Source organism: Oikopleura dioica, chromosome 2, assembly GCF_907165135.1.
Source record: "Oikopleura dioica chromosome 2, OKI2018_I68_1.0, whole genome shotgun sequence".
Classification (NCBI taxonomy): domain Eukaryota; kingdom Metazoa; phylum Chordata; class Appendicularia; order Copelata; family Oikopleuridae; genus Oikopleura; species Oikopleura dioica.
In genome coordinates this window covers 11276710-11298456 of record NC_137292.1, presented here as the reverse complement: position 1 = coordinate 11298456, position 21747 = coordinate 11276710, and the positions used below count along the sequence as shown (strand labels likewise).

The window sequence follows — 21747 nt, the reverse complement described above, 5'->3', positions numbered from 1 at the left end:
TGCTCAGCACTTTTCCAGAGCCCAATCAGGAGTGTTGGTTCACCATCATTACTTGCTTTTAGCTTTGAATACATTCGCACATCACCATTTCCGAGCGCAGAAAACTTTTTTTGCAATTAAAAATTTGCTTCCTATTTTTTCAAATCAACCGCGGAAACTTGTAAAAGAGAGAGAGAGAAAGAGCGGGTGGGGAGTGAGGCTACTCTTCGGCGCCCCGTGAGGTCATAAGAAGATAGAAGAAAAATACTAAGATTCATCCAGTTCCAGTTCCTGAATCCGCCAATCAGTTGGTTCAACACCACCTCTCATCTCCTCCGGGAGCCTTCGTTCATCCTTCAGCTTGAATTCTAGAGAGAAAGTTCTCGAGAGAAGCATCTGCCTCCAGGCGTGAGTGGTCAGGAATTACTCAGTGCTACAAGAGTACAGTCAGATGAACAATAACGACAACATCGACTCTACGACAGAAGATATGGAGATGGCAGAGGAGCCCGACTATAGGTCAGTCTGCGAGACAGCTCGATTCACGGCTGATCAATAACAGTCAAAGCTGCACTGGTTCTTCTTATACGTTTATATACTGGGTATTAATGAATTTTGGTAGTAACGAACAGGAGATCGTCGACTATCTGATGCAGTTTACGACGAAGGAAAGCAAGGAAGCGCGCGTCACGCGAAACCAGAACGGACATTTCGGTACGTATCGATACTTCTGTATTGTATTTTTACCGAGACAGACAAACTTGATGAGTGTTTTGTCGGACATTTCGAATCGCTGAGGCATGACTTGAACTTCAACTGCTTTCGAGGCGTTTTTTAGTGCTGCTGAAATCTGATTGGTTAATTTTAACAGTTCAAAAATCTTATTTGCTCTCCTAAAGATCGAAAAATAGACATTTTCTTGAATCTTATTCACTCTTGACAAAAAATTATTTTACTGGAAGAATTTTGGGAAAAATTTAACTGATTATTTCTTATAGTTTTATTACTCTTTTGGAGTCAGTTTTGAAATTTGAAATAAAAAGAAAATTTATTTAATCTTTCAAATTCTCTTACCCAATATTTATAAAGAACCGTCGTTATGTACAATTAATTCAGATCGGACAAGTTCCAACACATTGGAGCCTTTGAAGGTAACAACTGCTGCTTTACGCTCGCTGGTGAGACGTCTCAAAAGGACCGGGTCAAAATAAGAACCCAATGGAAGGGTTTATGCAAAATATTCGTCATGACCCAGTGCACAGAAAAGATGATAAAAGTGGCTTGGAAAACCTCATCCGCTGTATTAGAGACCGGGACAGCGAAACTTTGTGCATAAAAATACCAAGGAACCCGGAGTTATTCATTGCCGTTATTCTAGGTTACATAAAGATTCGCCTCGCAGTAATAATTGCTGCTGCTTAGTAAGTTTGTGTCAAGCTCCAAGCAGTTTCTTGCTTGTTTAGTCTCCGAGACGGGTTGGACTTGGGAACTAGTCGTACCATCGCATCTGGATTAGCTATTTCCATAATAAGATACCATCAGTTCCTTTGGTTATTATCGAGCTTATTGAAGCTTGAAATGAATAAAGATTCTGATATTTCTTATTATTACATAAACGTATTATCATTTTTGAATTGTGATATTAATTCTAAAAACACGAAAAGGATCTTGACTTTTTATTTATATTATGATTCATAATTTATGAATTTTAATCAAATTTTGACTATAAAATGACCTAGGCTTAAATTTTTGAAAAATATACTTGTATCTAATAAAATCGTTGGATTAACTCAATTAAAGATCACTCGATGGCCGCATGCAAGTAGCCCAACGGAAAGTTGTGCCACACATGTGTTACTTCAGGCACGGATTTTCATGCAGCATACTCATACAGTCAAGCGTGACTTGTGGAAATTCTTGAACAAAGAATCTTCCGAAACTGGTTCGTGAGCAACTACCACGATCTTGAAGCACGAGTGACGTGCAGATACTCATATGGTAATTATGAGCGTCATGTTCCCCCGCATTCCATTCTTTATTAGTATATGAATCCTTGGAGATTCAATTATCGAAATCATATTTATCGGAATCGTTAATTAATTGGGACCCTTTTCGTCATGGGAGCTATAATCTCCAAACGATTCTCAGCTTCCCAAATGTCTATTTTTTGTTAAAAACTCTTTAAGCTGAATCGCAGCAAACATCTTACGTCTGCCTCAACCCCTACCACTACGAACAGAAAAAAGAACGCGTCGGTCCAGCTCCATCCCAAGGTCATCAAAATCAAGGGTAAGATTCTAGCTTACGTGCGCGCATTCTGATCGATAATTTTATTTTAAAAATTGTCTGAAGGTCTTCTATCTTTACTCAAGTTTACTCGGCGAACATAAAAAATCCCGAAGAGCATAAAAAAGCGATTCATCTATCCTTGACTCTCTTTTTCTTTCTTTGAGTCTAATTTAATTAGACTTTTTCTGGGCGCAGGTTGCTGCGTCCCTAGAGGTCCTAGGTCGAAATCTGCGAAGAAGTATTCTGATTTCAGACAAACAGGAGAACCACTAGGGTGGTGGCATTTTGTCGAAAAGAAAAATAACTTTTTATCGAGAATTGGACACGTTTATCATTTTACAAGCATGCAGCTAGCCAACAGCCACGCTCCTTAGCGCCTAGAGGAACTCTTTTTCTGAATGTCGAGAAGCTCGCCACTCCTTCAAAGCCTAGAAACATAAAACAAACAAATACAGACCCACTGATTTGCAGAGACGCAATCGTTGCCTCAGAGAGTTGAAATCCTCCCCCTGCCTTCTCACAAGACACAAATTTATACTGCCAGAAAAATGTCATACCACAGACCTCATCCATACTGGAGGTATACATGCGATACATTAATTAATATTTTTAGTTAGTCTTCAGTTTTGAACAAAATTTTTGAGGGAATTCTTAGCGAGTTTATCAAATTGTACCAAAGAATTTTTTTCTTGCGTGAGAATTTCGCCATGAAATACACCACGAGTCGCTATGTTTTTCAAGTCTGCCCGACGTGTTACTCATTTTTTGCGAGAATTCAAGCTTGTTTTCCTGCTCAAAAACGCTTTTCTAGCTATGGCGATCAATACATGGACACCTCGAACCAGCCGGGTTCTGGCGGGTACTACTCCCCGATAATCAGATGAACAATAACGGGATCAACAATTATGTTCCTCACGTGCCGCCGGGGCGAAATAGACAACCAATGCTCCCGCAGGATCCAAACAGCGGACACCACGATCTTGGTTCCATTCAGCCACAGTTTCTCGTTGACAGGAATGGAGATTCATTTCAAGAAAAGACCTCGTACAATGGTTATTTAAAGTAATGATGAATTTTAAACAGTAACAGTGACACTAACTGTACTTCGCCTACAAAACCAAGCAACTGGATCAAAATTGCGTATTATGAAGAAAGCAAGTTTGTTGGAGACTTTGTGTCTCACATTGATCCAGTGACAGTCGACGGGTAAATGAGCATTATGCTGATAAAAGACAAAACTTGAATATTTAGGGGATGTTCTCCATTTGACAATGGCAGGTTCTGTTTGCGCTCAAGAAGTCATCTTGAACGGTGAGTTTGAAAACATTCAAGGTCTTTATCACATCCTTGCAGAAATCAAAAAGCTTCAAATCTCCTCAACCACATTGGTCGAGGAATTGAAATCCGCAAGGAGAACTTTGAGTTTATCTTGCAAAATAACTCGCCCTATGGCATCTTCATTCAAAGCATGGAATGGAATCTCCGTGAAAACAAAGGTTATCAAAGTGAAATCATGGAAGACAAAATATTTTTTTTAGAAATCGGAGAAATAAGAAAGCTGCAGCCGGGAGAGAAGAACGCCATCTTTTGTATCTATAATTTTGCTAACCACCTTCAAGAACGCGTGCATTCTATCTTCAGTCCCGACACTCCCAGAGCTGGTAGATCGTTTCAGTTATTTCTTTTTATAATAATAATTAAGATTCTTCTGTACCAGTCTCATCTTATCAACAGGTTGCTAATATGGGGAACATGTGCGTGGTTCGATGCAGGAATGGTTAAAAAAATCATGTCCATTGAGCTATTTCATGCTCGTTTTAACCCATTGAGTTTCATAAAAGGATGGGGTAAGAATTACACAAGGCAGCTTGTCACAGATTGTCCTTGCTGGATAGGTTAGTATTCACCATGTTTCCCTTTTTCTAAAAGCTTTCATAGAAATCAGCTTCCTCAAATGCTACGAGTGGCTCGATAAGGTCATGAACCAAATGGGTCCCCCTGATGGCCGCGGCCCAACATCAACCTCCTGAGATCCCATCTTCCGTTCCACCCTCTCTCTCTTCTTGTCTTTCGCTGCGCTCCCTATGTTCAAAAAATTTAATAGTTCCGATGCACTTCTGTTTGATTTCCACGATTTCCAGATAGATTTCAAATTCTAATAAATCATCTACTCGTCTTCAATAAATAGTATCATTTGTATTTATTTCTTTGAGGAAAGTAGGTGTACAAAGGCTACGACAGAAAATGAAATGGTCAACTTTTTCGACTCTAGTGAACAACTGTTGTTTTTGAAGTGGACATGCAAGGAAAGATAAGAGTCAGACTTCATTTACTGGCGATAAAGAGGCGTATTCGGAGGGCAGGTTTCCCCGCTGTTTGATTGAAGATAAAATGAGGTATCTCGGCGGTAGTTGTACGCATCGTTCTAAAATTGGAGGCTGAGTTGAGGAGATAAATGGTGGACAATAATCAACAGTATAGGGGTGTGCGAGAATCATAAGTGCAAAAAAATGCTTTTACCTCTCTAGTACGGACTCTAAATTGATCTTTTAGCGCAGATATTACGAACTAAACTTACGGTTGTAGGAATTTCAGAATAAATAGGGCGGTTTGAATAAAGAGGCTTGAACTCGTTGATATCATAGTACGGCATTATATTTGAATTTCTGGAGCGATTTGTGTGCACTGTTTGATAATGGTCAACCTCCAGTTCTTGGTAGTCGCTGTCAGAGTGGGCGGGCGGATTCGACATCTGACGCGGTCGATAGGTCATCCGATTTGAACTTATGTGAGGTGATGATCTACTGATATTCGTAAGTACGAGAAATTGTAGAAAGTTGAACCTGTCCCGATAATCGCCGTTGGACATCACCGATATGCTGCTTGAATGTGAAGAGTTTTGAAGTGCACTAGGCAGCGCAGGTGGAGGTGGAAGACTTCTTGCAGTTGATTGAAAGTGCCTTTTTGAGCTGTTGAGATAAGTTCCTTCGAGGAGATCGAGTTTTACGAGCTCACTTTGAACTGGGGCCACAGTATAATGTGCTAGAAATGAGTTTTACTTCCTCAAAAAGATTCTCTTCTATGATTTCACCTGATTGAATGTCAGGAGTTTGCTGATGATGTATATTAATCGAGTCAGCGTGAGATGATCTCATATCGTCATTCTTCGTCGATAAGTAGCTCATACTCAGGTCATTCCCTCGAGAGTAGGGATTGCCATTTGAAATGGGCATTGTGTGATCAGGGAGTAAGTTCTGGCCGAGAATCTCGTTCCAATTTTGCGGTTCGTCGTAGGTTGTCCCTTTGGTCAGAACTGTCCGAGTTCCATTGTGATGCTCTGTCGACCTACGGTATAAATTGTTAATACAGGATGGCTCCATTTATTTCCAACCTGTAACAACGTTTATGAGGTGGAAGCGGCGCCCGAAAGCAATGAAAAACAACAGCTCCAACAATGATGAAGAAAATTGCAGAAACGGCACAAATGATTGCGATGAACAGCGGCGATCTCACGAGGTTTGGAAAGAAATCGTCAGGAGAAGGGGATGTTGTTAGTTTGGCTGGCATCCCTTGAGCAAGCGAAATGAGCGGTGTCACAGTTATTGAGTAGTTTCGTTCGGCAGTGAGAGGTAAACTTTGAAATGGGTGCTAATTTAAGACTCCTTAAAACGGGAAAAGTTTCTTTTTTATTGGAGAATCTCAGATATTCGGCTTTCTTTTGACAAGCTGCAGGAACTGAACCTCGATAACGTCAACTTTCAAAATCCTAAAGCCAAGCTCTCATGATTATTTAAAATCCGTCCGACCAAGTGAATGGAAGTAAAACGTTCCATTCAAAATATTTTCTATTTCGCGCGTCAAAGGACATCCTTGAGTGAGTTGATGGAAAAAAGAGCAGAAATGGAGATTTGTTTGTGAATGATTTATAAAGGGAGTAGTGGCTAGTTGACGAAGTTAAGAGAGAGATGATGTATCCACTCTAAATTGTTAATTTAGGGACCCTGCCTGTAGCGGAAATTCGCATCTTGAATAACTTCTGAATGTTGAACTCTTTTTTGAGGTTCATGAAAATATCTAATAGAAAGTAAATACAAATTATCGGTGTAACCGAGGCCTATTAAGTCCATCATCTACTTCTTGAAGAGCAGGACTCGTCGATTCTAAGGCAACCGAAGACCACATTATGAGGTAGGAATCAATGAAGACATCATCGATGAGAGGGTTTTTCGTCCAAGTCAGATCGACCATTTGTGTCTCTACATTGACTTTGCTTTTGAAAGACTCGATCAATTGATCGATGCAGGTCGGAATTGAGTTGCCGCCGTCGGACTTGACGATGAAAAACGCGCCTAGCTCGTTGTTTTCGCGAGATTCAATGCGAATTTTAAAGGTTCCACGTTGCTTGAAAGGAGTGAGATACGAATAACTTAATGAAATTTTGATATATGAGCTTGCTTGAACTAATGTAAGAGATTTCCACGTCTGAACAGAAATTCTTGAATTCACTCTTTCCTTTGTGTCAATTATAGTTTTCTTCGAGCCACAACTGATCATCTTGAAGTCGCTCACCGGCCCATCAGTAACGACGCTGAGTCCAGAAGAGCAGTCATTTTCAATGACCCTCGAGTAGTCAAGGAAGATCTCCACGAATCCTTCTCCAGGCATACATCGTGAAGGGCGAATCCCAAGTGCATCTGCATTAATCGACCGGTCAAGCTCTCTAGCTGACAAATCTATCAGTCCTGTTGTATAAGAAGATCTATTCGACGATAAGTCCTGAATAAGGAAGCTTCCTTCGTCGGCAAGGAGCATCTGAGGATGAACTTTGAACTTGCGCGTGACGGAGTCGTCAGGATTGAGATTTTTGTCAGATTTGAGATCTGTTATCGGCTTGAACTTGGATAAGCTGTTGTCTAATTGGAATAATCTTTGTTCACGGTCTTTTTTCCTGTTTTATACATTGGAGAATCTAAAAGATTGATCAGGGAATCAATAATTACTCCTCAAAAATTTATAAGTTAAAAAACTTGGCACATTGACCGTTGCCTGAAATCGTCGCCCTCAGCACTCAGAGCATCAAATGTGACGATGATTGCGTCAGCCTGAGTGCGCAGTAACTTGAGATTGCGCACGATGCCAGATACTGTGTCAAGAAGAGGGAAAGCAAAGGAGAATTCAGACGTGCCATAGTCGTTGCTCACGGAGCATGAGTAGGTGCCATTCTCGGTCGGCGTGTAGAATGCAGACGTTCGGAGAATATCCGAGTTGAACTTCCAGACGGTGTCGTTCTCATTCGCATTCTGCATTTCACATGCAACAGCTCCATCTGTAAAGCTTACTCCACGGATGACGGGAGGCTCTCTGAAGGAATAATATCAAAAAACTGTCATTATTATAATTCTTACCTGAGGTCAAATTTTGTGATTTCTAGCGAGACGGTTTTCTCAATTTGCCCGAAATCATTCTTTCCAATACAAGTATAATCCCCAGCATCACTCTCAGCAACATTTTGAATAGTTAATTCTCCATTCGATTTCACGTCAAAATGGCGGTCGTTCACGATGATGTCGGAGGCTTTTTTCCACGTGATGATCGGCGCTGGAATGGCAGTTATGCGACATGAGAAGCGAGCGACTTTTCCTTCACGGATTGTCTTATTCTTAGGCGAAGAGAGGAACTTCGGCCCGGAGGATAAACGAAGTTCAATTTGACCACTGATGGAGTCCAACGAGTTCTCGCCAGTGCATTTGTAGATGCCCTTCAGAAAGAAAATGTGTTACTCCTGTGAATGTATATTTAAAAAGATGGTCCACGTGCGTAGAAATATTTACCGCTCCCTAACCGGTCGAGAACCATCATAAAAAATTGATTCTTTTCGTTCAAAATCGCTAAATAGACCTTCCGCAAGCTCTTACCTGATCTTCAGGACTCATTTGGGGTATTCTTAGTTCGTCATTTGACCCGAAAAGGCGCTTGCTCGGCAGGTTCGAGTTCAGCCTCGTCCACGTAATTTTAGGCTTCGGCTCTCCGGAAATCGGACACGGCAGGACGGCTTCCACATTTGCCTCCACTTGAACGAATTCTGGCAGTGTTTGGAAGAAATAAGGAGGATCTGAAAATAACACTGAAATCATAGAAGATCAATGCCATATGTTTCGATCAACTTCATTCTGTATGCGAGTCTGACAGGTTGTCGATTACAATACAGTTCAGCTATATGATTTCAGACAGCCATTATTAGATTGTTCTATATTTATACGCTGCTAAAATTGGTGAAAAGAATGGAAAGGATCATTTTCGTTTCGGCAAAATCGATGGCCCCTACGAGTAGTCGTTCGTGATTTTGCTACATTAGTCCCTGGCAAGGCGCCTAAACCGCGTTCATTATTTAGTTTCTACTACTAAATACGACACTCTTGCGTTTACGAGATTGATGCAAAAAAGGAGTCTCGATGATGATGAGTCTTCGATCGATCGGTGAGCATAAGCAGTATCTCTTTATAAGTATTTAATAATAAGCTGGTCAAAGGTTCTTGAGCAAGAGTCCAATAAAAACATTTCGAATTGGCAATTGAACTTCAAAGTGTACATTTATTTATTCATTTCAAGCGCCGGAAGAGAATATTATTCTAGTTACTTGAAATCGTTAATTTCCTGTATTCAAGCGGTTTCGATTCATCTGTCAGATACATAGTATTCGCGGCGGATGTTTGCTTTTCTAGTGTTCAAACGTGTTCCGTAAATTTGAGATACTTAGTAGCTGTGTGCCTTACTGACAACGGCGGCCGTTTGATCTAAGCGCCGACAAAAGACGAGGCAGAACCTCGGCGCGCGTGGCTGCCTGGGTGTGCCCAAATTAGCGATCAATCAACCGGCACGTGTCCATGTTGCCAGAACGCGCCATGGGTCCTAACACAGGTCCCTCAAATCGTCAAATTGTGACGTTTAACGCTTATTGTCCCCGGCCGAGTGTGCCCATGAAATCAAATGGACATGCCCCAGCTTTGTCCACAACCTGGACGAGCGGTGAAAAGCCACTTTTCCGACAAACGGATAATTCCTGACCGAATGAATGGAAAATCAAAAGAGTCACCGAAGCTCTTTTTTGAATCAATAAGTCAACAGTGGAAATTTTCGAGAAATTTGGAATTCTCACTTGACCGAGGAATAGAGCTTGATAAGGACTCCTGTCTGATAGAAGCAGTTAAGAGTTGTAAGCATTTGTTAGTTGATCGTACTTACTGTTGACACGAAGATACACAGGCGCCGTCTGATTTCTTCCGACAGAGTTCTCCGCCACGCAAACATAAAATCCTCGGTCGGACTCTTTGAGCTTCGAGATCACCAAATAGTGCTCAAGTCAGGGTCAACACAGTTTTTTCACAATTTCTCAGACTCATTAAAACTGACCCACTTTCCTTTCCGTTCGTCATAATTTCAGTGCGTATTCGCCGATTGTCAGGTGTAACCAGTTGTTCATCCTTGTACCAGGAGACTTCCGGCTTTGGAAAGCCACCAGGAGGGCCACAAGTTAATTGGACTTCCGACCCGGCATCTCCTTCTGTCGCTCTTGGTTCTTCCTTGAATTTTCCATCGAAAACTAAAAACCACAAGTTTATGATTTCTTTCGAAAATATATTTTTTTCTCTATAAAATAAAATTGACTCATAAATACAATTTTAACTATTTCAGGGAAAATCAGGCAAGTCTAACCATAATTCCTAATCTTGAACTTCTTCGGTCTCATCCTCGCCCTAATTCTCTCATTCGAAATCCTCTCTGTTTTCATCCCAAGAAAGAAGCTTGAAAAAAGACTCTACTTGTTGAACATTTCTATGGCTTCCCGTTTCAAGAAAACATGTGCAAGTTGATCAAACTCACGGGAGTGCATATTGCATGAAATAGGTGCAAATAGATGAAGAATTCAGATTCTATTCTGAAATTTTAATTTTAAAGACTAACGCTCTCTTTTCGACCGCATTTGATTTGCTTATGCAGTAGATGCCATTCAAAACAAGAGGGTATGCAAGGAGCGCTAGAATTCAATAAGCAATCCCGTAGAAGTCCAAGAATAAGAATATGGTTAAAAATCTTATTTCTGCGGCGAAAAACAGCAGTTATTCATCTTGGCCTTTTCAAAAAACAATCAGCATCTAATAACAACCTCTGCTGGCTAACAAGGAGCCCGGTAATCACCTAATTAGTAGCAGCGGAAAAGAGAATCCCGAGCGGCTGATTAAAGACCTCCCGAATGGCTTATTTATTATTCCCTAAAACGGGGCATAAACGCTTATGCTGTGTAAATTGGTTACAAAAATCTATTTGCAGAACTGTGGCTTTCAACATTCTGGCCTTTAGTGAAATGCCACGCGATATATCACCGAGATGTTCTTCGCTAATTGCCGCGCGTAAATTTTTGACAGTTTTTTTCCTCGCCTCAGATTTTACAAATATCAAGCAATTCCACAAAACCAAACGAAAAACGACTTACAGATGAGTTTCGCTTCGATTTCTTTCGACTTGATGGATCCCAGCGTATTCTTGGCTTCGCAGAAATAAGATCCAGCTAATGAGTCGTCAAAGTCAATGAGCATAAGGTCGTTGCCATTGCTAAGTCGTCGGTTGTTCAGTTCGACGGGGACACCGTTGTAAAACCACGTCACTTCAGGATACGGATATCCTGATACTCTGAACACGCGGCGTTAGTAATTAACTACCTCCCTTAGGAAGTGTTTAAGGAGACCACCAGGCTTCTTCAAAGAAAGCAGACTTACTCGCAGTAGAGTTTGACGGTGTGGCCCTTCTGTCCAAGCGCTCCCTCGGGCTCCGTGATGAACCTGGGACTCGACGGTTCCTTCGCGGGTGCATGCTTTGAGCCCTTTGACCGGCTGCGGGCGGCGACAACGCTCGATAAAACTAATTATATTCTTTAGATAATGAGATTACTAATTAGAAAGAAAATAAGTGTTCAGAAACTATTCCTGGGTCAAAATGAATGCTTCGTAATCTTCAAAATACGATAATTAATATATTAGTAAAAATTGGTTTCCTTGATGAATCCTAGAATTCGAGGCGCTTGCTTATCTCCTGAAAAGTCTACTCAACCACGTGACAGCTTTTTTCGAGACCTTCAATTTTTGGCTAAATACTACTGCCGCACTGGTCAACTTTCTAGCAGATATCAGCTGCGTGTTTTTGAAAAGCAGCGCTAGAACAGTTTCTTTTTTGACAAAAGAGGAACTGGATGACAAAGAGAATTGGCCTTGTTCCACGCGCAAAGGCGCGGACAACGGGGATGAAAAATTCAGTCTAAAAACCATGCCGTTCTTGATTTATTTATGGATGTACCTGTCCCGGGTCTTTTCAAGCGCGAAAAATCATTTCCAATAAATCATTGAAAATATGCGAAAATGACAATATTCGGCAACATTTGCAAAAAAGAACAACGACATTGTTTCCCTTACGAATATAATTTGCGCGAACATTTAACACCAAAATTGGCAATTAATTCAATTACGAAGCTATTTTCACAGAGCGTGTCGGTTAGGGATGATTAACATGCGACTCAGTCGAGATTATTGGCCTAAAGTTTGAAAGCCTGACTTGTCCGGTTTTTATTTACAGACCTTAAAGGAATCTTAAGGGTACGGGGGTCGACGTTATATGTGGTCTTAACTTGAAAGTATGACGATATTCATTATGCCATGTGAATTCACCGCAAAAAATAAAGTAGACTTACAGTTGAAAGTGAGTCGTTATCATTTGTAGTTTCCGAGATACGAGCGCTAGAACTTTAACCGAAAAAATTTTTTTGGCTTGGATTTTCGTCATTTGGGGCTCTTTCGAAAGCTCAGAGCACGAGAAATATGATGGTTGTCTTGGTTCTTTATGTAGTCAGATATTTTGGATTTTAGAGCAGAAATCGTTTATGGTTATTTCAAAAAATGCAATTTTTACTGAGATCAACTTTTCAAAAAATTATATTCGATATTTTTATTGATTCAATCCACGATTTCTTTCTATACAAAGCCTCAAAAAGGTTTGAAATTTCATTTAAAAATATACTAAGCATAGCTTTATAGGTTCAATTCTTCAGAATTGAAGCCAATTTTACCCTAATATAGGTCGAGATGCCAACTTTGAAGCGATTTTTTGGCAAGAAAATGTCTATAAACTTAAGATTTTCTTCTATACAAATCAAGATCTAGGTTCAAATTAACTCTTAATGAAAGATCCAAGCCTCCAACTCTTGTGAGTTTCCCGGAATAAGGCCATGGTTAGAGCCTCGTCGACCCCCGTAGCCTTAAGTTTCTGCCACAAATCAAACTCTATTTTGAAGGTATTTATAAGATGTTCAAATACAAGTTCCGCTTTCAAAACAAGCATCCCTCTGATCTCAATTCGTCAAAAGAATGGACTTAAATTGGCTCTAAATTATGCAAAAAACGCGTTAATTCCCTTTCAAGGGGTTGAAACGAGCGCTTCAATTACTCCGTCTCATTGATCAACAGCATCCGTACTCATTGGCGAACATCCAAGCCAAATTTTGAGAAAAAAACTCTGAAAATTTGAACATCTCAAGTCTGAAATGGCTCGCTCGATCACGAATGCGCGACGTTGAATGTGATCAATTGGACTTGTTGGCGACGATTCTATAAAAAGTTCTAAAGCCTCGAAAAAGCTTGACGGAAATTATTAAAGTCGTCAGCGAAAATTGATAACAACAGTTTTATACTTCAGAAAGTCTTCCAATAAAAGTAATAATAAGACCAGCAATTCATCAAAAGACGAAGTTCTTCCCGCCAAAAAGGGTCTCCGAAAATTGGCTTCAGGTCCGATAAATCTGAAAATGTCCAGGCATGTCATGAGCAGCGCTTGTCCAGTTCATGAGTCAACACGCTGGCGTTGGTTAAATTTTACTACCTCCCTTGAATGAGAGAAAAAACTAAACAAAATCGCTCTTCCTCGCCTTTGATCTTACCAGCCACATAAAACTCAGCGATCACAAAAGAAGAAAAGAAAAACCTTTGGGCTCGAGGCTTCTTTCAGAAAAATTTGTCTGAACAGTCTGACTCGCCGGATATATTCAGACAAGATCAGTCACACTTGAAAAGTGCTGATTTCCCAAATTATTTGAAAATTAGAAAAGCACTCATTTTTGCCCATTTATCATAAAACAATTAAAAAAATTTTCTTACCTTGAATAGAAAGTAAACAAAAGAGTGCCGATTTCGGCTGAATCTGCATTTTCAGCTCATCGTCGCGTTCTCATCCTTTTTTCTTCTTGCGGCGTCTCTCTGGAGGTTTAGCGCCTTTGGATGAGCTGCCTAATTCCTCGGTAATGCGGCTCCGAGCGCTCTCTTGGGAATTTTCTTTGGCCAAATCAACCCAATAAATGTCTCTATCTTTTTACGCGTTTTTTTCTGATTCTCAAAGAAATGCATTTCAATTCAACTTTCAAAATGAGAAGTTAAAATGCCCTTTCTAGTTAAATTTTTTTCTTCTAGAGGAGTGGGCCATTTATAAATTTTAATAGAAGATTTATCCCTTCCTTATTCGGCCATAAACTTTTTATCGCAGTCTTCTGAAGTTCTTTATTATTCACGCGAAATCTCTGTGCTGTGGTCTCTCTGTACTACCGAGAGTAGGAATGTATGTTTTTCGTTGTTCTATCGGCGCCCAAGTTCAAAAGTGTCTTTGATTTTTAATCCGCACTTAGCAAACAACGCACATTGATTCGCCTTCGTAATTTTTCTTCCGAGTCTTTTTCTTTTCGGCAATTCTTCTTCGTTATCTCTCTATTTCAACGCAGATAGTGATAAAAAATAAGGGTCCCTTATTAAGGGAGTTTCCAAAAAAGCAAAAACAAGGAAAAAAAGAACAGCGATTTTTCCCTTCAGAGCGCGTTTTTTTGCCGATTAAGCGCGGCGCGCGAGCGCTAACCACGAATCTCCAAAAGAGGGCGCTTTGCTTTTTTCTGTTTGTTCTTATCAGTAATTGTTATTGTTAATGAACGGTGTTATCGTTATTTTTTGATCTCTTATGAGACAAGTAATGAGTTGTTGACAATAAAGGAGGTTGTGTTGTAAACTTGATTTTATGATGATCGATAGGCATTTGATGCGCTTTTGATGGAGATAATCTTTTCTATAACAAATAAAGAAAAGAGATTTAACTTAAAAAAATAAAAAATAAATATCAACATCGCCATTTCGCCACCAATAGCCGAGGGCAGCTTTTCTTCCACCGTCATAATTCACCTCTTGTTCGCTTTGCTCGACTTTGGGCCGCTAATGCATCGATTTTCGCCTGTCAACTTCTCATTGTGAACATGTTCAAAGCCGCCTTTTTACATGGTGTTTGGCCTTGCAAGTTGGACATGCTGCATGTCACATGCATAATTATTTGAAATAATAGTGAGACAGTGTTGGTTTTCTTCTTTTCTTTGCTGACCAAAAAATGGTCAATCAATCATGTGAACTCGGCGAAAATTGGTGAGAAACCTTAACTCAGGTGCGCTATTAAATTTTTCAATAAAATCAAGTAACGCTCAATCATCATTTGACGGTCAAATTGGCGGCATTTGGAAAAATTACTTCTTTGGCCCAAAAACCAAGTATTTTGTATTTGGTAGATCGGGATTTAAAACAAATGATTTGAAGAATGAGAACTCGACAATTTTTGTGTAAACATCATTAGATAGATTTAGGTTTAGCAAATTTAGCTTATTTCGGATTTGGCCTGTTGGATGTTGGGAGTCGAAGAGCTTGGCGTCGGATTATCGGAGTTTTGCGAGTGGCAAAGGCGCTGATCGGCGCTAAGCCAGTGGGAAGAGCCAGAAAGCGCAGCTGGCAAATGCTGGTGTAATTTTTTCTTGCGCTGGAGCGGGTCTCGGCTCAAGGGCGCTTCAAAGACTTCTTGTGAAAATAATTATCTTTCTGAAACAACAAAGTCTTCTGCTCCCTAATCCCGTAAACGATATTTTACTGAAGAGTCGCCAGCAGCCGTAATTGACTATATTTCATTCATTTTAGATGAGCAGTGAACCTCAAATTGTCATTTTCTGCAAAAAATATTCTGAAACGAAAGAATGTCCCGATTACACGACGAAATGAACGTCAATTAACGGCGTTTTCTGACCTATTTTTTCACTTAATTTTATCAAAAAATAGCAACTACGCATGATACAGTTTTATTATTCTCTGGCTTTTCTTGTCACAGTTACAGAATGGGCATATACTTTGATACGAAAGTACTGTTTGAATGCATGAAGAGCAGGATATGTGACCACAGGCAGAAAAACACGACAATTGATGACTTCCAACTTCGTATTCGGAAAAGCAAATCGGACATTCATTTGATGATTCGTTGTTTGAAATACCGTCGTTTTGATTTTTTTGAAGAAGTTGCATGAGGGATGCGATTTCATCTTCGGACTCTTTCTGTCTTTTCGCAGAAATTTCCAGTTCTGAGTTAGCAGATTCAAGCTGTTGATGCTTTCTAGTGAGCGCTCTGCTAAGACCCTGGTTCTCTTTTTTGAGTTTTGAGTTTTCTTCTTTGATTTCAGCAAGTAGTTGAAGATTAGTCTCCCTTGCTTGGTGACACTCGTCCTCTAGAACTTGCACAAGTTGATGGTATTCCTTGATTTTTTGACTGGCATCTCGGGTCGATTTCTTTTCGGACTCCAATTTTTTCGATAACTCAGTATTTTTGTTAGTTTTGCGGCTTATACTCTGCTGCAAATTTTTAATTTCGTTTCTGAGTGCTGCGCATTTTCCGCTAAATTCTTGAATCGTTTTTTCTTGTTGCCTTTCGATGCTCAGAAGATGAAAAACTTCGTCATTTAATCGCTTTTCTCGCTGTATCGCTTTGCCGTTCAATGCACTTAGTTCCATGAGGTGGGTCGCATCAATATCTTGCAGCTCACGTATTTCATTTTTTAATGTTTCTTCTCGCCTATAGAACTCGATTATCTTTCGGCAATGATTTCTGTTTTCTGATCCGTGTCTTTCATTTTGATTCTTCAGTTTTTCTATTTCTTTCTCATTCTAAAATAGTTTTTTTTTTTATTTTTCTTTCGAAAAGCATACCTCTTTTATAACACTTTCTTTTTCTGACAAAAGTTGACAATATTTTGCGAAATAAGACTTCTCCTTGATTTCGTGATAAGCTTCTTTCGTTGAGAAGCAGAATGTATTGTTGAAAATTTCTTGATAAATGGTTGTATAGGGACGCCCAAAAGGAATAATAAACTTCGCATCAAGCCCTTGTGAATCGGAACTATTTAGACACGACGTTTGCTGATGAAGAGCAACTCGGAAGGTGGGCATCGCGTCAAAGAATTTGCGAAGAATCGATGGCTTGGCATTCTCTTGGAACGAACTCAAATCGTTAATGCTAGAAAAGGGGTTTTCGTAAAACATCTTATACTTTTCTCGAGCATTCATCATCAGAGAATAAATGTGAGCAAATAGATTGACTGTTACTCATGCGATCAAAGTTCAACTTTTTATTGAGTACGTGATCGTCTAAGAGTGATAACGAATTTAGAGAAAGTGAAATAGACAGAATGTGGAGATAAAAGTACAAAGCGTAGCAGATGCGTATTTTGTCGATTTTCCAGAGCTTGTGATGAGCGAAGTTCCCTTGAATCCAAGTCCTCGCTTCAAATTTGCTTTGCACAAGACGAAATGAGTATACTGAAAAGAAAAATGATTGCTTATTGGGAGAAACTAAAAGTACAAGTGCAGGATCGTAGCTTTCAATTTCCCATTTTCCAATGGTTGATTTAGGCTTGTTTCTCTCCCATAGTAAGCTTGCAAGGCCAATTTTCGTATCCTTCGCAGGCTATCGACTTTGATTTAAAAAAAAAATTAAATAAGCACTGTGTATAGCCTTTCCAATTGCATTAAAACATCGTTTCTGCCTCGAGCAGCTAATTTGAGCATTCTAGCGTTCCCTTGAATCAGAAATTTGACTGTTTGATTCTCAGAAAATGTTATTATTTCGTCAATGTTGTCAAATGAAGCATTCTGGTTTTTCTCTCGCCAGCTGTTGAAGCCAAGCTTCGAAGGTTTATTCAAAGAAAGGGGAATATCCTTGCTTGAATAAACCTTTTCCTTCATTTCCACTATTTTGTAGAAAAGCCTAAAATCATCCTCTGTATCGATTGTCGGTGTGGATAATCCGAATTTATCTTCACAAACATTTGAAGCGTTATAATTTGTTACCCCACTAACAATTTTTAATGTAAGTGTCTCTGAAATTTTTTTATAAAGTAGGGTCGATTTTGAAGGACAACCTAAGTTCTGAATATCGTTTAATTCAGTACTGTTGACGCAAATAACATTGAGCAGCTCTTCTTTGGCGGACTCCCATGAACTTAAATAAGCATTGAATTATAGTTTTGCTTTATGAATTGGTACCTTGATGAGTAAACTGTCATTTTGTTCACGCCATTGGAGAGATTATTACTGTCAAACTCAAACTTGGTGATTCTGAACTGCACTACTATAATACTATTTGCTCTGTACTGATCAGCCCAATAATTTGAGACAATACTCCGTTTATCCGCGCTTGTCATCCATCCACGATTATAATTATCAATTCCCAGCCAAAGGGAATAGAAGCTGCTTCCGTGTGTTAGTTGGTACCTCTCAGTTTCTTCCTTGCTTCCGCTTTTAAAAAAGTCTTCGTGTAAGGTCATGCCAAGAGATTGAGCAAGCAGCATTTCTTCGTCCGTTTCTGGGACGATGAGACTACCGCGAAATGCTTCACAGAATTTACTTCCGTCAGCAAAAACTAGAGGCCTTGTATATCCGAAGTATTCAGAATGCTGTGGAAAATGATAGACTCTTCCGTTGGTATATTCGTTTGATCCAACTTTTCGGGTAAAACTTAAAAAATGAAAGGGTTGAAAAAACAGTTTTTTTTTTACTTTTGTTGAAGATCTAGCAAGACGTTTTCCTCATCCAAATCAAGCTCAACATGAGGACTCTTCTTCGTGCAACATAGAACGCTGCTGGTAAAAAAGTAAGCAAACAAGATGCCCAAAAATGATGCCATCTTAAAATGGCCGGGATATTTTGACTGACTCTTAATTTTATATGGCGTGAACACTAGATTGTTTCAGTGATCGTTACGCCTGAGAGTATTCTTTGCTTGGTGATAACTAGTCACCGATAACTAGTCATAAGAACTTCAAAGGATTTTTCTACAGAGGCAGTGTATAGAATGCACTGTATACTCTACAACTTGATAAAAATAAGTGATTTTTATTAAGCATCACGGGCTATCCAGACAGAAAGATTTTCAAGAGCAGAGCATTCGCGTACAGCTTTTATCCAAGATTTTCTTCCGAGACTGTTTCTTGCGTGGGATCAGCTGACTGGGCAAGCATAGCAGGAGTAGGTTCTCCGTAGTGGCAGGCGCTGACAGTATGGAAGGTGACTTCGTCGTTGTATCTCTCCTTTAGCTTGTGCACCAGTTCCTAAGTATCGATCTAGCATGTCCTTGCAACAGAGTTACGTACCTGCGCATTTTCACGACCTCGAGTTTCTACAGTTGCGATCAGAGCGACTTTATAAACAAATGCAGTCAGCAACATTCGGTCGTGTTGAACTTCTTTTACACTAGCACCGACCTGCAATCATAATTTAGTTCTAAAACGACGAAGATAAACTTACATCAGAAACAATTTTGAGCATTTCGACCATTCCTCCAGGGCGATCTTGAACATTGACAGTGAAACGCATAATTCTTCCTTCCGCGGTGAGTCCTCTGTCGATAACACGAGTGAGCGTCGATGCATCGATGTTTCCTCCACAAAGTACAGTGCATACTCTTAAAAAATGCTTATTTCGACGAAATGAGTGTTTCTTACTTTTTTCCCCGCAATTCTGGAAGAGCATTGGCGATAATGGCCGCAACACCTGCTGCACCTCCACCTTCGGTCACGGCTTTTTCTTTCTCAAGAAGTCTCAGAATCGCAATCGAAATCCAGTCTTCAGAAATCGAAATGACCTTCTCAAGCAGATCATTGCACGTGGCATAAGCATTGCAGCCAACTTCAGCAACAGCTAAGCCGTCGGCGATAGTGTTTTTCGCACCCCACTGGGACCATACACACTTTGTGTGCTTTCCGAGCATTTGACGGGTTTGCCAGCTTGGGCATCGCTCTGATTCAACTCCGATAATTTTAACGTCGGGTTTCAGATGCTTGACAGCTTTCGCGATTCCGGCGATGAGGCCTCCACCGCCGACGGGAACGATGATGTATTCAACGTCAGGTACATCATCGAGGATTTCAACACCGACGGATCCTTGTCCAGCAATGACGTCGGGATGATCGAATCCGTTGATGTAGGTGAGATCGCGCTCAGCTGAAATTTTCATTGCGTGGTCGCGGGTTTCGTCGAAAGAATCGCCGTAGAGAATGACTTCTGCACCCATTTCGCGGCAGCTTTCAACCTTTACAAGAGGAGCGATTTTTGGCATACAGACAGTTACGGGAATTCCGAGGTCTCGTCCATGATAAGCCAGTGCTTGTGCATGGTTACCGGCTAAAAGATTTAGTTATTTCAAGTGTTCTAGATGATGAGCAAAAAGTACCTGAGGTAGAGATAACTCCCTTCATTCGCTGATCCTTGTTTAATTTTATCAATGCATATCGTGCGCCTCGCTCTTTATAAATTTTTTTTTATTTATCTACGCGTGAGTTTAAACAAACCTTTGAAACTGCCTGTAACTTGCAAGTAATCCTTCTTGAGGTACAAGTCTAGACCAAGTGTTCTGGACATCTTCGAATAATTACAGGGGGTTCGAATGATGCCGGACTTGATTCTATGCGTCGCATCGAGAATTTGCTCGCCGCGGACAATCACCGGATTCGCTGGGTCGCAGTATTTATCAAAAGAGTCGCACGGCCGTCCAAATCGTTGTCGAGGAAAGCTCTCTTGTGCCATGATCTTTCGCGTTTTCCTACAATCAGTGTCATAGTTGGGTTCATCTTCTGATTCTGTGTCTGTCTTTTGGGTTAATAATGCCTAGCTGAGTATTTTTATAACGATGTTTGTTGCGCAACTAACACTAGAATTTCCAACCCTTAGCAAAAGGCCTTTTTAGCTTCGAGTCTATCTGAGTTTTTCGCATATCTCTTTGCAGTCTTGCTATAAAATAACTTCAAAAATTGCGTGTGGGAAACAACATCACGCTCTCCCAAAAGAGGGTCGGCCAGCCGCGGGCTACTGTTCTAGTTGAAACCACTTTGAGTACAAACACGTGATGATTATCCAAATATGGAATCTGTATGTTTTGGATTCTAGTGTCAACTCAGTGGGAGAAGCTGCACGCGTTACCTAATCAATCTCAATTTGGCAAAAATGGTAGCATAAAGAATCAACCACTTACTTTTCAACATCGAAGTTTTCCAAAAAGAAGTCAGGATTTTCGGGGTCGGCGTGTTCGTCTAATGTCTGGTCTGAAGCCTTGCGCTTACATCGTAAACTGGCAGGGTTTCGGACGTCCGGCCATGAGCTAACTATAAATACTTTTAATTGAGAATAGTTGAAGTCTCACGACAATAAACGTACTTACAGCTTTCTGACATCTTAAGCCTCTCAAGACTAAAAATTATAGTCTATAATTTCATACGAAAAAAAAGAATTACTAAAAATTTTCGGTTATTTTGGTACAGTCGAGAAAAAATGAATGATCGATGAAAATCAATGAAACTTTCCTTTTGAATCTCTGATTCCTGAAAGCCCGTCTGACATGTTGGAACCCGGATTAATCTCTGGTGGAGCCATTCAATAAATTTGTTAGTGATTACTGGCTCTAGAATCGGGAAAATTTAGTATGAATTAGTGGGTGTGGCGACGGCATCCGCAGGGCACTAATTGCCATAAGGAAATTGGCCCTGTTTCTCACATGCTCGGGCCATATTCCTTATAAGAAAACTTTACGAACTTGAACGAGCTTTGCGCGCGACGGACTACTTTGAGTCCCGTCTGAAGCTTCGCGACGTAGTAAAGACGCCAAAAATGAGTCTTAACGAGATTCTTCGACATCTTAGCAGAACGTTCTTAAAATAATCATTTCATGTTAACCTTTCAAAAAAAAGAAACGAAGCGGCCCGACGACTCGGGTCTACAGCAGATCAAATAACGTTCAATGTACTCTAGACTAGAGTCTCTAGTTTCAGATAAGAACGAAAATTGATTCCAGTGCAGGTGCGAAATTTCATCAAGCGTACTTTTTGCATTATTGCGGTACGCACGTGGGCTAAGTCTCTGTAATCAAGAAGAAATTAGAATGCGCTGGTGGAGCCGCAATATTACGAAAAAAACACGAATTTCAACGTGCCATTTTTTACATTTTTTTAGGTTTTTGACTCCATTTTACTGTATAATTTTTTACATGAATGATTCATTCAGAATGAACTATTGCAAAGACGTTTTAACCTGAAACTTTTCTTGCTTT

At 40.1% G+C, this 21747-nt stretch overlaps 4 protein-coding genes across 7 annotated transcripts; 1 reads left to right on the top strand and 3 right to left on the bottom strand.

Annotated features, from left to right (window-relative positions):
* The first annotated feature begins 44 nt into the window (after nt 1-44).
* Nucleotides 45-4453, top strand: LOC145699973 (SMAD family member 2-like). 3 transcript variants are annotated; one of them, XM_081777243.1, is made up of 9 exons: nt 2172-2268; nt 3080-3282; nt 3358-3474; nt 3520-3579; nt 3622-3764; nt 3807-3929; nt 3971-4040; nt 4099-4163; nt 4207-4453. In XM_081777243.1, exons 2-9 carry the CDS (start codon nt 3149-3151, stop codon nt 4296-4298), a joined length of 804 nt encoding a protein of 267 aa, XP_081633369.1. In that variant the 5' UTR covers nt 2172-2268; nt 3080-3148; the 3' UTR covers nt 4299-4453. The 3 variants fall into 3 exon arrangements, with proteins under 3 accessions (XP_081633371.1, XP_081633369.1, XP_081633370.1); XM_081777244.1 differs by lacking the exon at nt 2172-2268 and adding an exon at nt 2463-2848; XM_081777245.1 differs by lacking the exons at nt 3358-3474; nt 3520-3579; nt 3622-3764; ... (2 more) ...; nt 4099-4163; nt 4207-4453 and adding exons at nt 45-498; nt 602-693; nt 1096-1174; ... (1 more) ...; nt 1780-1842; nt 1907-1977 and having other exon boundaries at nt 2166-2268; nt 3080-3281.
* LOC145698253 (uncharacterized) lies at nt 4445-9624 on the bottom strand. Its single transcript, XM_081775455.1, has 12 exons — nt 9511-9624; nt 8184-8380; nt 7674-8026; nt 7315-7629; nt 6775-7195; nt 6383-6669; nt 6274-6318; nt 5660-5902; nt 5360-5613; nt 5112-5310; nt 4847-5069; nt 4445-4693 (listed from the first exon to the last, which is right to left on the bottom strand). Exons 2-12 carry the CDS (start codon nt 8199-8201, stop codon nt 4598-4600), a joined length of 2454 nt encoding a protein of 817 aa, XP_081631581.1. The 5' UTR covers nt 8202-8380; nt 9511-9624; the 3' UTR covers nt 4445-4597.
* LOC145698252 (uncharacterized) lies at nt 9624-16691 on the bottom strand. Its single transcript, XM_081775454.1, has 5 exons — nt 16359-16691; nt 15476-16316; nt 11043-11184; nt 10760-10956; nt 9624-9868 (listed from the first exon to the last, which is right to left on the bottom strand). Exons 1-5 carry the CDS (start codon nt 16689-16691, stop codon nt 9624-9626), a joined length of 1758 nt encoding a protein of 585 aa, XP_081631580.1.
* A 1837-nt stretch (nt 16692-18528) lies between these two features.
* LOC145699962 (L-threonine ammonia-lyase-like) lies at nt 18529-21132 on the bottom strand. Of its 2 annotated transcripts, XM_081777229.1 has the most exons (8): nt 21001-21132; nt 20677-20802; nt 19997-20247; nt 19879-19950; nt 19151-19829; nt 18954-19110; nt 18800-18910; nt 18529-18757 (listed from the first exon to the last, which is right to left on the bottom strand). In XM_081777229.1, the coding sequence occupies exons 1-8, from the start codon at nt 21072-21074 to the stop codon at nt 18608-18610; spliced, it is 1620 nt and encodes a 539-aa protein (XP_081633355.1). In that variant the 5' UTR covers nt 21075-21132; the 3' UTR covers nt 18529-18607. The 2 variants fall into 2 exon arrangements, with proteins under 2 accessions (XP_081633355.1, XP_081633356.1); XM_081777230.1 differs by lacking the exons at nt 20677-20802; nt 21001-21132 and adding an exon at nt 20370-20474 and having other exon boundaries at nt 19997-20284.
* Between the last annotated feature and the right edge of the window lie 615 nt (nt 21133-21747).